The sequence below is a fragment of the Leucopleurus acutus genome (assembly GCF_964270905.1).
Source record: "Leucopleurus acutus genome assembly, chromosome: 10".
Taxonomy (NCBI): domain Eukaryota; kingdom Metazoa; phylum Chordata; class Mammalia; order Artiodactyla; family Delphinidae; genus Leucopleurus; species Leucopleurus acutus.
In genome coordinates, this window is record NC_139153.1 from 73,001,824 (window position 1) to 73,017,038 (window position 15,215).

At 51.8% G+C, this 15,215-nt stretch overlaps 2 protein-coding genes across 5 annotated transcripts; both read left to right on the top strand.

The window, feature by feature from the left end:
- Positions 1-4: 4 nt before the first annotated feature.
- Positions 5-6,846, top strand: KLHDC3 (kelch domain containing 3). 2 transcript variants are annotated; one of them, XM_082848475.1, is made up of 11 exons: positions 5-653; positions 2,865-3,077; positions 3,256-3,432; positions 3,585-3,700; positions 3,889-3,960; positions 4,070-4,283; positions 4,362-4,448; positions 4,595-4,703; positions 4,831-4,904; positions 5,028-5,106; positions 6,234-6,846. In XM_082848475.1, the coding sequence occupies exons 2-11, from the start codon at positions 2,924-2,926 to the stop codon at positions 6,298-6,300; spliced, it is 1,149 nt and encodes a 382-aa protein (XP_082704601.1). In that variant the 5' UTR covers positions 5-653; positions 2,865-2,923; the 3' UTR covers positions 6,301-6,846. The 2 variants fall into 2 exon arrangements, with proteins under 2 accessions (XP_082704601.1, XP_082704602.1); XM_082848476.1 differs by lacking the exon at positions 5-653 and adding an exon at positions 944-1,914.
- Positions 6,847-7,232: 386 nt separating this feature from the next.
- Positions 7,233-12,085, top strand: RRP36 (ribosomal RNA processing 36). Of its 3 annotated transcripts, XM_082847931.1 has the most exons (8): positions 7,317-7,336; positions 8,897-9,003; positions 9,351-9,498; positions 9,630-9,696; positions 9,776-9,880; positions 10,170-10,244; positions 10,350-10,467; positions 10,906-12,085. In XM_082847931.1, exons 3-8 carry the CDS (start codon positions 9,362-9,364, stop codon positions 11,040-11,042), a joined length of 639 nt encoding a protein of 212 aa, XP_082704057.1. In that variant the 5' UTR covers positions 7,317-7,336; positions 8,897-9,003; positions 9,351-9,361; the 3' UTR covers positions 11,043-12,085. The 3 variants fall into 3 exon arrangements, with proteins under 3 accessions (XP_082704056.1, XP_082704058.1, XP_082704057.1); XM_082847930.1 differs by lacking the exon at positions 8,897-9,003 and having other exon boundaries at positions 7,233-7,336; XM_082847932.1 differs by lacking the exons at positions 7,317-7,336; positions 8,897-9,003 and adding an exon at positions 7,262-7,280.
- Positions 12,086-15,215: the final 3,130 nt, after the last annotated feature.

The window sequence follows — 15,215 nt, forward strand, 5'->3', positions numbered from 1 at the left end:
TAGTCCTCCAACCCTGCCGCGCGCTCATGATTGACGCGAGCGAGGACGAAGAGTCCGCCCCTTGCCCCGCCTCCACCGTCTTCTTCCCGGACAACCAAGGACTACATTACCCAGTAAACCCCGCGATTTTTTTTAATTTTTTAATTTTTATTTTTAATTTTTATTTTTTTATTTTTTTTGCGGTACGCGGGCCTCTCACTGTTGTGGCCTCTCCCGTTGCGGAGCACAGGTTCCGGACGCGCAGGCTCAGCGGCCATGGCTCACGGGCCCAGCCGCTCCGCGGCATGTGGGATCTTCCCAGACCGGGGCACGAACCCGTGTGCCCCGCATCGGCAGGCGGACTCTCAACCACTGCGCCACCAGGGAAGCCCAACCCCGCGATTTTTGACACGTATCTGCACATGCCCAGAATCTCCTCAGGCTCCTGCCCACTCTTCAGCCCCTGACGTCCCTCCGGAACCCCATGAACTACAAGTCCCGGTAGGCTTCGGGCACTTAGCTCTGACTGCATGTTCGCAGACAGCTGCCCGCCGGAAGGATAGAGCCTGGTTGTGTTTATCTCGTTGGGGATCGAGTCGTCGGTTGGCGTGCAACGGGTTCTAGGCTGCAGGCAGCGCGAGGACCCGCGGCCCCGCCCCGGCCCGGCCTGGCAGGTAGTCCGGGGTGGGTTGAGGGACAAGGAGAACTATAGGGGCTGGGGATGCCCATGGTTAGCGCTGGAGTCGTGGGGGACGGGCCTGAGAGTGAAGGTGGGGGTGGGGAGGGAGCTAGGGGAATGATGGGAAAGGAAAGTGTTAATGGGGAAAGAAGAGCTCCGGGAGGATGGTGAGGAAACCAGTGGGAGAGGCCTGGTAGCCGGAGGAGGCACTAAAGGAAATTGGAAAGAAGATCGGGTTATGAGGAGAACAGGGAAGCTGAGGATAATGGAAGAAAAGGGCGGGGGTGTCTGGAGTTGTGCGGGAGGGGAGGTTGGGATGACTGTGAGACGACAGGGATAGCGTCATATACAGGGAGGAATATCTCTGGCGGAAAGGGGTCAATGGATATTAGCTTTTTTCCCCTTAGTGGAAGAGGGAAAATGGAGGGCTGTCGGGGTGGAGCTTGGAGTTGTGGGAGAAGGAAGAAGGAGAAAACGGCAAAGCTCTCAGGAGATCAAGAAGGGCCAGAAACGGGGAATGAAAATTGCAAGAGAATAGCAAGGGGGATAGGTACATGAAGGGAATTGAAGAAGCTTGAGGATGCGGCAGTGATGGAGGATGGGAGAGACCCAGGGATAAGAGGAGCCCCTGAGACCCTGGGGGCTTGTTCTTCACGAGCTTGAGTTTTTTTTTTTTTTTTTTTTTTTTTTTGGAGGAGAAGCTAAGGTTTTTTTCTCCACCTTTGGATGGAATTGCTTCTCTCTTGTCCTCTGAATTCTTTGCTTTACCTTGATATAGCTGAAGTGGGGAGTGGAAGCTATGAGGGAAGATGGACTCCGGTTCTTAAGCTCTTCAACCTCCTTCCTATCTGTCTTTACAAGCCCAGATCCAAGAGCTTTTGGATTGAGGACAGGAGTAATGAAGTGAGAGTGGTTTCCTGAGGGGCTATTTCAGGTTTGGCAGAGTGGCTATTTAAAGCATGGGGTTGGGGGTTGAGGGAGGCTGGGCAGGGGCAGGAGGGCTGGCAAAAGCCAGCTGAAACCAGTGTGTCTTTCTTGCGAGGGGCCTCCCTTACTTGAGCTTTTTCTTTGCTTGAGATTCTGCCTGGCTCTTCCTTCTGCCAGGGCTTCTTTTTTTTTTTTTTTTTCCCTTCTGCCAGGGCTTCTTGAACAGGGAGCAGATGATCTACCCAAACCCAGCAGGTGCCTGCCAGAGCAGGCAGTGCCAGCTGCAGGATTTGCCTGACAGAGCCTTCAGATGTACCCATTATCACTAGGTTAGCGGGTTGTCTTTAAGAGACCATGATCTCTCATGCCTGGGTCTTTTTCTTGTCCTGCCCAAGGGCATTTTGCTTTCCTTTCCCTTTCCAGTGCACACCCCCACCCCTGTCCCCTTTCAGAGACCCAAGTGGGAGAAGAGCTGCTGGAAATAGCTCGTTCTCTACCACAATGGCTAGGTTGGGCAAGTGGCAAGAGGAGAAAACCCTACCCCCTCAATCCCCAGCACACACATACCTTTCTGGCTTAAGTTCTTGGCAGCATGCCAGGCACAGCTGTCAAAGGAACTCCTCCTGCCTGTGAGGGGCCCTGGGTGACCCCGATGACAACAGCTCTGCTTGACAAGAGCCCCCTATGAGGGGCTAATCATCCATGAAGGTCCCTGTCAGGGATCAATCCCACCCCATCCTGGATAGAGGAACTGTTCCACTCTAAAAGCCTGAAAGCTTTTCTGCTTGGAGGCACTCATGCCAGCTTTCAGTGGACTGTCTGGGGTTGGCTGGGCTATTAATAGCTCTGAGTATTTTGAGATCCCTCTCCCCACCTCAAAGAGCACAGAGATTCTTAGAGAGGTGGCAGTAAGCAGAGCAGAGGCAGAAAGACAAGAGAACTCACTGACCTTTGAAGGGGGCTTGGAGCTTGGGCCAAGCCAGTGACAGGGTGCAGCCGCCATGAGTAGGGGACGACCACGTTGAGCCCTTGATCAGCAGTCTGAGCTGGCAGTCAGGTCAGAGTGGCCCCACCCTTTGCTGTTGGAGAACACAGGGCCAGGGCTAGCTTCCTGACCTCAGCAGCTCCCCTGGAGCAGAGCCAGCCACCTGAGCTGTAGAGGGGTGGTGTGGGAGGGCCACCAGGGTGACACTTAGAGGCAAGGCTAGTCCTGGGCAGAGTCTCGGTGAACCAGGCAAAGGCTTTGCCTGAGGAGCCCCTGGCCCTAACTTGTGTGCAGGTATCAGAGGCAGCAGGCCGTGCCGGGGGGGCATGTTGCTGTAACCAGTGGCCCAGGGGATGTTACGGTGGACGGTGCACCTGGAGGGCGGGCCCCGCAGGGTGAACCATGCTGCAGTGGCTGTCGGACACCGGGTGTACTCCTTCGGGGGTTACTGCTCTGGTGAAGACTATGAGACGCTGCGTCAGATTGATGTGCACATTTTCAATGCAGGTAAGCTAACTCAGGGATCATCCCTGGGTGCTCACATCAGGGAGGACAGTGGGTGGCTGAGTGAGGTTTGATGGTGGCCCCCACGGCCAGAGGGGGTGGGGGAAACTAACATGTGGTTTGGGAAAATGTGGACGGCCTGAAGAGAGGTTCCCAGGGCTGAGCAGAGCTGTGCCCACAGTGTCCTTGCGTTGGACAAAGCTGCCCCCAGTGAGGCCCGCCACCCGCGGGCAGGCTCCCGTGGTACCCTACATGCGGTATGGACACTCCACCGTCCTCATCGACGACACAGTCTTCCTTTGGGGTGGGCGGAATGACACCGAAGGGGCCTGCAATGTGCTCTATGCCTTTGACGTCAGTGAGTATGAGTCTCTGGAGGCTGTGTTCTGCCAAATGGTGCCTCGCGGGGCTGGGGGAGGTGTGGGCTGAGGGGGGCTGGGAATAAGGCGCCCCAGAGTCAAGGAGGGAGCACCAGCTTGCTTACTGGGCCCACCCTCTCCCCTCCTTCAGATACTCACAAATGGTCCACACCCCGAGTGGCAGGAACAGTTCCTGGGGCCCGGGATGGACATTCGGCTTGTGTCCTGGGCAAGACCATGTACATTTTCGGGGGCTACGAGCAGCTGGTAGGTCTGGGAAGAAACTAGAGGTTTCCCTAGGGTGGGAATGAGAAGGAGGAAGGGGAATTGAAAGTAGTGGAATGGGAGGCTTTGGTTTGCTTGCAGGTTCTGAGGTGGGAGGGACGGAGGGTCGGAGAGTGACCCCTGCTCCTCTCTTTTATTCCTTCCTTCACTTCCTTTCTCTTCCTTGTCAGGCGGACTGCTTTTCCAATGACATTCACAAGCTGGATACCAGCACCATGACATGGACCTTGATCTGTACAAAGGTTGGCCCTTCTTGCTCTCTCCCAGATCCCCACCCTCAATTTAAGGAACCATAGGGAGCTCAAACAGTGAACGCTGACCCCTCCCCCTCCCATCTCTGCTCCTGCCCAGGGCAACCCTGCACGCTGGAGGGACTTCCACTCGGCCACAATGCTGGGCAGTCACATGTATGTCTTTGGGGGCCGTGCAGACCGTTTTGGGCCATTCCATTCCAACAATGAGATTTACTGCAACCGCATCCGTGTCTTTGACACGAGGACTGAGGCCTGGCTGGACTGTCCACCCACCCCAGTGCTGCCTGAGGGGCGCCGGAGCCACTCAGCCTGTGAGTGTCTGTTAGGTCCCTGCCGAGTCCCCGTCCCCCCATTGCCCCTACATTCTTGACATTCCTCTCTCCTTCCAGTTGGCTACAATGGGGAGCTGTACATTTTTGGTGGCTATAATGCAAGGCTGAACCGGCACTTCCATGACCTCTGGAAGTTTAACCCTGGTAAAGAGCACTGCCTTTAAGGGAGGAACAGGGAGCAATTGAGGGGGCGTGGAAAAGAAAAGAATAATCCTGAGTGGGCGAGGGGCAGGAGTGGAGAGGATATCTGGGCTAGCAGGTGTTGAACCTCCATTTAAACTTCTCTTTAGTGTCGTTTACCTGGAAAAAGATTGAACCGAAGGGGAAGGGGCCATGTCCCCGCCGGCGCCAGTGCTGCTGTATTGTTGGTGACAAGATTGTCCTCTTTGGGGGTACCAGGTTAGGAGGAGAGAGGGGAGGGCTCCAGGAAGGGCCTAAGCCTGTGACTAACATGGGAGACATTTGAGCAAGAGGGTCTCGTGGGTAGTCTTCGCTCCTTCCTTCATCTCTCTTTTGATCCCTATAGTCCGTCTCCTGAGGAAGGCCTGGGAGATGAATTTGACCTCATAGATCATTCTGACTTACACATTTTGGACTTTAGTAAGTACACTTATTCCCTAAATGCATTTGCCCTCAGGGTCCCTGTCTTTGGGTGGTGATATCCAGGACTGGACCCTTTCCTCGGCTTTGACCATCTCCCTCTCCCTCACTTCTCCTTTAAAGGCCCTAGTCTGAAGACTCTGTGCAAACTGGCTGTGATTCAGTATAACCTGGACCAGTCCTGTTTGCCCCATGACATCAGGTACAGTGAATGGTTGGAAAGGAGGGACTGGTTGAGGGTGAGTGGGCAGCACAGGCGCGTGACCTGATTGGCTTGGTCTCAGTGTGCAGGAGAGAGAAGATTTTGTTCTGTAGTGTACTTGTGGTGAGGGAGCTAGAAGGAAATATAAAACTGTCAGCTGGGTAAGTTTTATGGAAAAAATGTCCAGTTTTCAAACCAAGCTCTCAGGCATCACTTCCTAATTCCTGAGCTTATACAGTTATTTTTGTTAATATGCTAAGAAAGTTTGATTAAATCTTAGAACCTAGCTGTGGAGGAAAAAACAAGTTTAGGAGCCTCTGGATCACATTAATTCCAGAAGTAAGGGAGGTCCTTCCTAGCTCCTTCCCTTATGAATTCCATTCTTAGGTCTAAATCAAGCACTGAAAGTTATCTTGTGTATAATTGTGCCCTTCTGGGTCATTCTGCGACACTTTCCTTTCCTTGATTCAGTTCAGCTTAATTCTTACTTGCTGAGGGTCTGTGTGTTCAGTATTTGGTGATAGAGTATACAAGGCTGAACAGATGGATCCCAGGCTGGCCCAAGATGAACACATGTGCAAGTGCCTAGTACCAAGTAGAGTAGAGCCTTGGCATAAGGAGGTACTTTGTAGAATGACAGTTGTCAAAAAGAGAGGAATTTAATTTTAATATGGTGGGATGGCTGGGGAAGGCCTCAGGGAGGATAGGAGAGCTGAATCAGGGCCTTACAAGGATGGGAGTTGAGAGCAAAAACCGACATTCCTGGTGGGGGGAAGGGGCATCCTGGTTGGATCTGAGCAGAGGAGGAAAGGTAGGTTGGGAAGTTTATTGAGATGTATACACAAATGTTTTTCTCCAGGTGTTGGGCACAAGAATATCAATATGTAAACATAAACAGGAAGTCCACATGAGCTTGCAGGTGGACTAGTGGGTGGTAGTGGATTTGGTGGTGGGTGGAGACCTGATTGTTAACCCTCATAGGGCTGTAAGGAAGAGGTGGCCGTGGGTGGTTGAGCTTTAGGAAGTTGAAGGCACTGGTGTGTTCATTGCTTTGTTTGAGCAATTCTGGACTTGGGGGTGGAGGCTTCCCCTTCTGTCCTTTCTGCCTGTCATTTTTGGCCTTCCAGGTGGGAGCTGAATGCCATGACCACCAACAGCAATATCAGTCGCCCCATTGTCTCCTCCCATGGGTAGGAGGAAGTTTCTGCCGCCTCCCTTCCTGAGCCTGCTGGTGTCTTCACTGCCCTTGCCCATCTCTCCCCCGCCTGCCCCTTTGGACCCTGGACTTGGTATACCTCCACATGGAGTTGTTGGACTAGAGGTGTTTTCTGTGCTGTGAACTTAGTGGGGAGCTGCAGGGGGGAGGGCTAGGTCCCTTCCTCCTTGGGCCGAGGGCCCCTTCCCCTTGGTGCTCTGTCCCATTCACCTCCCTCCAACTGCTCCTGGGCCTCTGCTCTGCCCCAGGTCAGCCATGCTCTGCTGGGAAGCGAAGGGAATGGGGAGGAGGGAGAAGCAAGCAGTGTCAGCCTCAGGAGCTTCCCCTCCCCACCCCTCTTTCCACCTCTTCCCGCTGCTTGAGCCCTGAGCATTGATTGGGAGCTGAGAGGAGTTGCAGCTGTTGGCATGAAATCTCCTTCTCCCTGACCTGGGGAGGGGAGGACCAGCAGATAATCCTACCGTTCCTTGAGCTGTTGCTGTACCCTGACGCTCTCAGCCAGCTCACATTTTATAAAAATGAATTGAAAGTCTCCAAACGTGTGCTCTCTTTTGTGTGGAATAGGCAAGGGACGGCAGGAGTTTGCAGTGGGGCCAGGGTGCTGAGGTTCTGGCTTCTCAGCCAAGAGCATTAGGAAACCAAATACCGCCACGGACTGGCCGGAGTTTCTCTTCGGCGCGGAGTGCAGCGCCAAGCGACAAAAGGGAGGGGGCAACGTTATTTACGGTGGGCGCCCTTTTCCGCCCAGAGAGGGCTCCCCGGCCGCCCAGCAGCGGCCCGCCCGGCGCTGGACCAGATCTGCTCTATTGTCACCAAGCTTCGCGGACTCGGCCTGCCGGAGATGCCGGAAGGAGTGGGGCGGGGCGGCCGCCGCCGGAGCGGAAGTAGCGCCATTAGTCGTCGGCGCCCTGCGCGAGCGGATGCTGACTGCAAACTCCCGGGAATGGGCGGCCTCTGGGTCTCCTCGCGGGTCTCGGGACGGCGGGGGCCTGGGGCCCGGGGACCTGCAGAAGGGTGAGGGGACGGCGCCGGGCCGAGGGGCAGCCGTGGAGGCGGGGTGAGGGGCCAGTGGCACCGCGTGTGGTGCCGGCTCGGAGCCTGGACACGCCGTGACCGTGAGACTAAGTTCTCTGAAAGATGCGAACACCGGGAGCGCCCCCCCAACGCACTGGAAAGTGGGGAGTGAGAGAGGATGCTTCCTGGATTAGGACATCCTGAGCAGTTTTTTAAAGGGCGAAGAGGGTTTTTCGCAGGGGAGGAAACGTTATGTTCAAAAGCAGAGTCAGGAAGGGGGATGGATTGTTGGAGAAGGCTTAGTAGGTGAGGATTCAACAAATTTTGCCAACATTGTTGAGCATCTGTTGTGTGCAGGCACAGTTCTAGATGCTGGAGATACAGTAGTAAATAAAGCAGCACAACACTGTCCTCATGAAGGTTACCTTTTAGGGGTTAAAAAAAACCAAGCAAATTAATAAAAGACAATAAAACACGGAATTGCAGATTTTTAAAGGGTAAATTTTTTGAAAAAGGTGATAAGAGCTTTGACGAGAACGCAGGGGAGGGGTTACAGTTTTATGTAATCACAGAAGGCCTCACTGGGTAGGTGACATTTGAGAAACCGTTTGAAGGAGGTGAGGGAGCAAGCAGTACAGCTGGAGGAAGTGTTCCAAGCAAAGTCCGGTGCAAAGGAACTGAGGTGGGAGCATACCTTCCTGCTTAGGAACTGCTTGGAGGCCAGTTGACTGGAGAGGGGTAGGAAGGAGGAGATGGTAGGAGATGAGATTAGAGCCGAAACCCGGGCTAGGTCACATGGGGTCTTCAGGCTATTACAAAGCCTAGAGCTTTTCCTCTGAGCAAGATGGAAGCCATTGGGGAGTTTTGAGTTCTGGAGTGACATAACGTGTAGGATATGTATGTGGAAATGAGGTGGGAGTGATAAGATCAGATTTGCCTTTTTCTCTTTTTTTTTTTGGAAAGAGAAAGTTATTTTATTAAAGAACTTAAAGTGAAAACTTAAGGTCTGAAGTAGTTTCCTTTTTTAAAAAAATTTTTATTGGAGTATGGTTGATTTACAACGTGTTAGTTTCAGGTGTACAGCAAAGTGAATCAGTTATACATATATCCACTCTTATTTTTTTATTTTATATTATTTTTGGCTGTGTTGGGTCTTCGTTGCTGTACGTGGGCTTTTCTCTAGTTGAGTGGTGAGTGGGGGCTACTCTTCGTTGTGGTGCGCGGGCTTCTCATTGCGGTGGCTTCTGTTGTCGCGGAGCACGGGCTCCAGGCGCGGGCTTCAGTAGTTACGGCACACGGACTTAGTTGCTCCGCAGCATGTGGGATCTTCCCAGACCAGGATCAAACCCGTGTTCCCTGCATTGGCAGGCGGATTCTTAACCACTGTGCCACCAGGGAAGTCCTATCCACTTTTTTAGATTCTTTTCCCGTATAGGTCATTATAGAGTATTGAGTAGAGTTCCCTGTGCTACAGTAGGTCCTTATTAGTTGTCTGTTTTATATATATCAATAGTAGTGTGTATATGTCAATCCCAATCTCCCAATTTACCCCCTCCCCAGGTTTTGCTTTTCAGATGCCTCTCCCAGGCTGAAGCGGGGAGCATAGCTTTGAGAGGAGTGAGACTGGAGGTTGGGAGAGCAGTGAGGAGGCTAGAGTACTGATTGAGGTGAGAGGTGCTGAGCGTATCCTGAACCGGAATAATGGCGATGGTAGCTGAGCAAGGGAGACAGCGGTCCTTATGGGGAAACCTGTAAAGGAGTGATTTAAAAGAGCCTTACATATACACCTTCTTTAGCAAGGTGAGGCCCCAGGTACCTGGAACCGATGGGGAGTTAGGTGTCAGTGTAGCGCAGTTACAAGCTGTGCTGCCCAGGACCTGCAGTGGTTGGTCTGAAGGGGATGTTGGAAAGGATCAGTTACCTATGAAGAATGAAGATGGGGTGGCACCTTTGCAGCAGTGGCAGATGCTGAGCTGAGTTGCGGTTCCCTCCCACCCCCACCTACCTTTCACAGGCACATCTCACATGTCATTTGAGGAGCTGTTAGAATTGCAGAGCCAAGTGGGCACTAAGACGTACAAACAATTGGTAACTGGAAACAGCACTAAGAAGCAAAGTTCCAGACCACCTGTCCAAAAAGCATGTGTTGCAGATAAACACAGGTGAGGAGCAAGGCCTGCCCCAGGAGTTGGAGGATAGCTGGGACCTTGAGTAGGTGTCTGCTTTCTTGGGTGGCAGGTGGGAGGCCTTTGACAAGAGTGGAGTTCCCTTGACCTGTTTAATTTCTCCATAGGCCTCTGGAAATGTCAGCCAAAGTCCGGGTGCCATTTTTGCGTCAAGTTGTTCCCGTCAGTAAGAAGGTGAGGAGGAGCCAGTAAGCTCTTTCTCAGTGAAAGGAGACTGAACAGTTCTTTTATATTCTCTCTGTTCGCTCCAAAGGTAGCCCGGGACCCCCGCTTTGACGATCTGTCAGGGGAATATAATCCTGAGGTGTTTGATAAAACGTATCAATTCCTAAATGACATCCGAGCCAGAGAGAAAGATGTGAGTAACGTGAGATGGGTCTGTGGGGATTCCGAGTGGTGAGACTAGAGCACAGGTCAGAGAGTCGGGCAGAGGGGAGCAGGGCGCGTCAGTTTACTAGCTGTGTGATCATTGACAAGTTAGTTAACCTCTTTTTGCTTCAGTTTCCTTATCACAGAAAGATAATTCCTATCTCGTAGTGTTTATGTGAGTTAACAACATATGCGAACTTCTTAGAATAATGCTTGGCACAGAGTTTCACCTAACATTTACAGAATGCTAACTGTCATACTCATTTTCCAACGTGGAGCTTGTGAAAAAGCAGCTGAAGAAGCGCCGTTCAGGGGAGGAGCGTGAGAAACTGCAGCAGCTGCTTCAGCAAATGGTGAGTAAGTCATACGGGGGAGGAGGGTGAGAGCAGGTCGAGGCAGGAGGTGATTCACAGTCCCCGCTATTCACCTGTCTCACCGATCTCATCTTTGCTCCTCAGGAGCAGCAAGAAATGGCACAGCAGGAACGGAAGCGGCAGCAGGAGCTGCACCTGGCCCTGAAGCAGGAGCGGCGGGCTCAGGCCCAGCAGGGCCATCGGCCATACTTCCTGAAGAAATGTGAGTGGGACACAGCTATGACAGGCTAGTTACAGGAACAGGGGTTGGGTGGCCATAGAGGCAGGATACTGCGTTAGGGGTCCATGAGCTCCCTAAGGGAGGCATGAAGGGTGGATCCCATGGTAAGTTGGAGGAAAGTAGAAATAGTAGGGAGTTGTTGTTTGTAACCATTCTTGTATCCCTAATGACCATGGGCAGGGAGTATTGTTTTTATCTCTGTCCCACCCCCACATATGTGGGTAGGGCGCAGAGAAGGAGCTCGTAGTTGGTTGAATTGAGAAGGAGCAGATTCATAGAAGTCAGCTTGCTTACACACACCGGTGAACTCCAGATGAGTCACATATCACTGCATAGTGGTTGAGAATTACTGACCTGGGGAAAGGGAAAGAAGCGAGCTTCCTCCTTTGCTTACCGGCTTTCTTTCTCCTTGTCCTCTAGCTGAGCAGCGCCAGTTGGTCCTAGCTGAGAAGTTCAAGGAGCTGAAACGAAGCAAGAAGCTAGAGAGCTTCTTGAGTCGAAAGAGGCGCCGAAATGCAGGCAAGGACAGAAGACATCTCCCTTTGAGCAAAGAGTAGTAAGGAGCTGTCCTCAGCTCTGCCACTGTCCCAGTGAGAAATGCATCTGTGGGGACACATTTGGGCTTGGCCCGTTCTACTCTTTCCCATTCAAGGGCAAGGGTCACAGCTGCCTGGGAGCCCAACTGGCTCAGATGACTAGAAGGCTCTTGGACTGCCTGAGGGCTGGACAAGAAGAGCAGCTCAGCCTTCTGCCATTCCACACTTCTGCTTGGATCTGGGTCATCATGTCCTCAAGTCCTCCCATTCTTGCCTTAAAATAATGATTCTGGTATAGAAGGAAAAGGACTGGTGAGTGACATTGAGGCCAGTTGAAGGCCATAGAGTCTGTGAGTGGCTCCCGGGACTGGGACTTTATATGTAGGAGCCAGTTCATAAACACTCGTGTCACTCATCTTTTTATTCTGCTTCTTTTGTGGGTGGCCTAGAATTACCATTTCAGGGGCCACGTGTTGGGTGGGCAATAAATCTAATGCTCCTACAAAGTGGGAAGTCAGATCAGAGACCCTTCCTATTTAAAGTGAACAGATGACACGATCATTCAAAGACGGAACCAATCCCACAACTCATCTACTTAGCTTTGGTCTTGGATGCAGGGGAGGTAGAAGGTGGGGACAAAAATATGATAATATGTAAGCACAGCTGGCTCTCAGTACTGTTTGGGTGGAGAATTCATATTGCCTGTGTGGACTGGAAAATCCTCGAGCTGACAATTCAGTTTAAAGTGATCTCAGGTTGATAGTGCCTTCAGGCACCTGGCAGAAGCAAATGCATTCCTCTCTTGAGGATTGTACTTTAAACCCAGGCCTCAAGGAATTCCTTCAGATAAAATTTCAAGGAATCTAAGCTTACAGTGAAAACAAAGCAAACAAGGAAAAAAAAAAACCCATAAGCAAGAGTCATTAGGAACAACAGGCAAGAGAATCAGACCAGCAAAGACTGAGATGTTAGAAGTATAAAATACAAAATATAAAATGTCTTACTTACATTTAAAGAAAAGCTATGACTGATGAAAAAAATATCAAAAAGGACCAGATTGATAAAAAAAATTTTTTTAATGAAAAATATACTATTTGAAGTTAGAAACTTTATGGTTAAGCTGCAGATTAGACACACCTAGAAGGAGAATGAACTGGAAGTAGATGTGAAGTTACACAGATGGAGCCCAGGGATAGAGAGAAATGGAAACTGAGGAAAAGAGGTTAAACAACACGGAGGATAGAGTGAGGAGATGTGAGACAAATCAGAGTTCCAGAAGCAGAGAGTATGTTAAAGGGGATGAGAATTATAATTGATAATTTATAAACCCTAAGAATCAGGAACACCAGTTAATCACAGACGGTGGGGTTGGGGACCTAGATAAATCACAAAAACTACAGAACATTAGAAAGATTAACATCTAAAAAGCAGCTATAGGGAATTCCCTGGCAGTCCAATGTTTAGGACCCAGCTTCCACTGCAGGGGGCCCCCTGGTCGGGGAACTAAAATTCTGTGTGCTGTGTGGCACAGCCAAGAAAATAATAATTTAAAAAATAAAAAGCAGCTGTAAGGGAAAGGAAGAGGTAGAATTAGAAGCTAAGACATCTGTTATTGCTTGATGCTTCTGGGATGGGGGAAAAGATGTAGTTCGGATGACAGAAATGCATAAAGTGCGCTTCTCCCAACGATTGTTAGATGAGGGCTCTAGCTACCAGGATAGTTCGCCTGTCCCAGGGGGAGTGAGGGAGCCAGTGCTACAGGGTCCCCAGTGTCACGTGTGTCAATCCTAGTTTAAAGCCAAAAGACCGATTCTGGCTGATAAAAGCAGAAATAGACTATTGAACTACTGGGCTCACAGAAACACTAAGAAGGCTGGAGAGAAGCTCCAAAAAAGGAGTGGGGGATAAAGTCAGAGCAGTTAAAAGCACTGTAAGCCCTACCTGGGAACCAGTGTCGACGTGAAGATGTCAGTGCCGACACCAGAGGTGCCACTTCCCCCTGCTCTGCGCTAGACTGAGGCATTCCTGGCAGAGGCATCGAGTCACCTGGCTGCAAAGGCGATGCTGGGAAAGCCAAGTGTCTGGTCTTTCATATGGTGGGAGGTGGGCTCTACCTTCTCCCTAGGTTTGTGGTAGGGAGTTTCTAAGCACAAGAAGGGGGTTCAGGTGAAGGGCAGTCAAGAAACCGTAATGTATGTCCACCACACGGCTGTATTGGTCCCCAAGCCTCCAAACTGCTACTTTTCCCCTTCAACGAGGAGCCAGAGGAGATGGAGAGCTCTGAGCTGCAGCTGTGGGTTGGTCTGGTTGATTTTGGTTTTTATTGTTAACAGCTTTGTTGAGATATCATTCACATACCATACAGTGTATCCATTTAAAGTGTACAATTCAGTGGTTTTTAGTATATTCACAGAATTGTGTGACCATCACCACAATTTTGTAACATTTGTGACACCCCAGAAAGAAACCCTGTACCTTCTAGCAGTCACTCCTCAGTTCTTCCCAATCCCCCCAACTCTAGGCAACCACTAAACCACATTCCGTCTCTAGATTTGCCGATTTGGGGACATTTCACATAAATGGGATCATTATGTGGTCCTTGGTGTGCAAACCAGCTAAAGGGATATAAGGAATTGAGGCTGTGAGGATGGTCTCACAAGGGGATCAGGGAAGCAAACTTTCATCCCGAGTCAGCCAGGAAGTGTTTGCCCTGTAGAGATGGAAAGTCCTGAGGGCAGGGAAGGAGGCTCAGATCTTTACTGGTGCGGGTGAGAGAAGGGCAATCAGGACTGCTCACCTGGGTGGCTGGATTTGGGTACCAGATCAGGCAGATCAGAGTCAAAGTGGGGTTAGACTGTGTGGAGGACAGTGGGCAATGTAGGAGCAGGACTGCGGACAGGAATGTGCAGGGTTTTGGCGTCATGGCTGGTGGGCTCTTCCTTTAAGGACTGTTGGAGGTTTGTCCATTGCAGATGAGCAGGTGGGTACCCTGTGGGAGACTTTGTGACTGAGCGGGACGAATAAGGGGTTGAGCAAACGCCGTGGATGAGACTAGTGGCCTGGAGCTCAGCCCACACCAGAGCCCGTGGGACAGCAGCAGTACAGGAGGTGGCAGTGGGAGAAAGTCCCACCTGGTCCCCACATGTGGTGCATGCTGGCCTGGCTACTAGAGCCCGGGGGCTCTCTGGGTTTCTGTGGGAAAGGATAGGCTCATAAAGAGCATAAGAACCCAGAGAAGCAAAAGGCGCTGGCCCCACAGAGCTGGCTCAAAAAGGAGGACATGGCCTGGGCCAGTGAAAGAGAGACAGGCCATGATCTCTGGCACAAAGGTGGAGGAGCAACCCAAGTGACAAAGTGCAGCAACTGCAGTGTGCCCACTGCTGCCCCAGCCTGCTGCTGTCTGTCTGCTGCCTCAGAATAGCACGGACCCACAGGGCGGCTCTGCTGTGAGAACCACCAGTGGCACCACAGGGCCACCACACTGCAAAGCAAGCAGGGGCCCTCTGTGTCCACACTTTGCTTTGTTGCCTCATCCTGGGCATCCTGACTCCCAAGCCCTGGCTGTTTTTTCCCTTACAGATTTTATTCCAAATGTCAGTCCTGGGTGGCACCCAGTTCCCTCCGGCCGATGTGCCCTCTCCCACCACCTGACTCTTCTGTAGCTTTCTCCTAGTCACCTAGTCATGGATTCAGGACGCCTGGGTCACTCCTTCCCTCCTGCGCTAAGGGCCCTGCCCAGACACAGAGCTCCACCCCTGGCACCCGGTCCCCTAGCCCGACCTACTCTGCCTCAGTGTGGGTGGGGCCAGGGGGGCCAATCAGCAGCACAGAGCAACAGGCCTGCCTCTGGAGCTAGCTGGGGTGTAGCTCTGCACAGCCAGAGGGGGGCAGAGGCAGGGGAGTAGAGAGGGGCAAAGAGGAGGAGCCCGTGGGAGCTGCAGATCCTTCTAGGTCAGCTTCTAACCCAGACCCTAGAGCGTCCGTGGGGAACACGTTAGGGTCCTGGGTGCTTGTAGTGGCCGCAAGGGTCCTTTACCTCACCGTCCCCTTGTCAGCCTTACCTCGGGACGGCGCTGTGCACCACACTGCTGAGCGTGGTGGCCAGAAGAGGGACTTGGTGGCAAAGCCTTCACCATGTCAAAGGCTTCCACACATGAGTCCCACAGTGAGTGTCCAATTCCACAAACAAGTGAA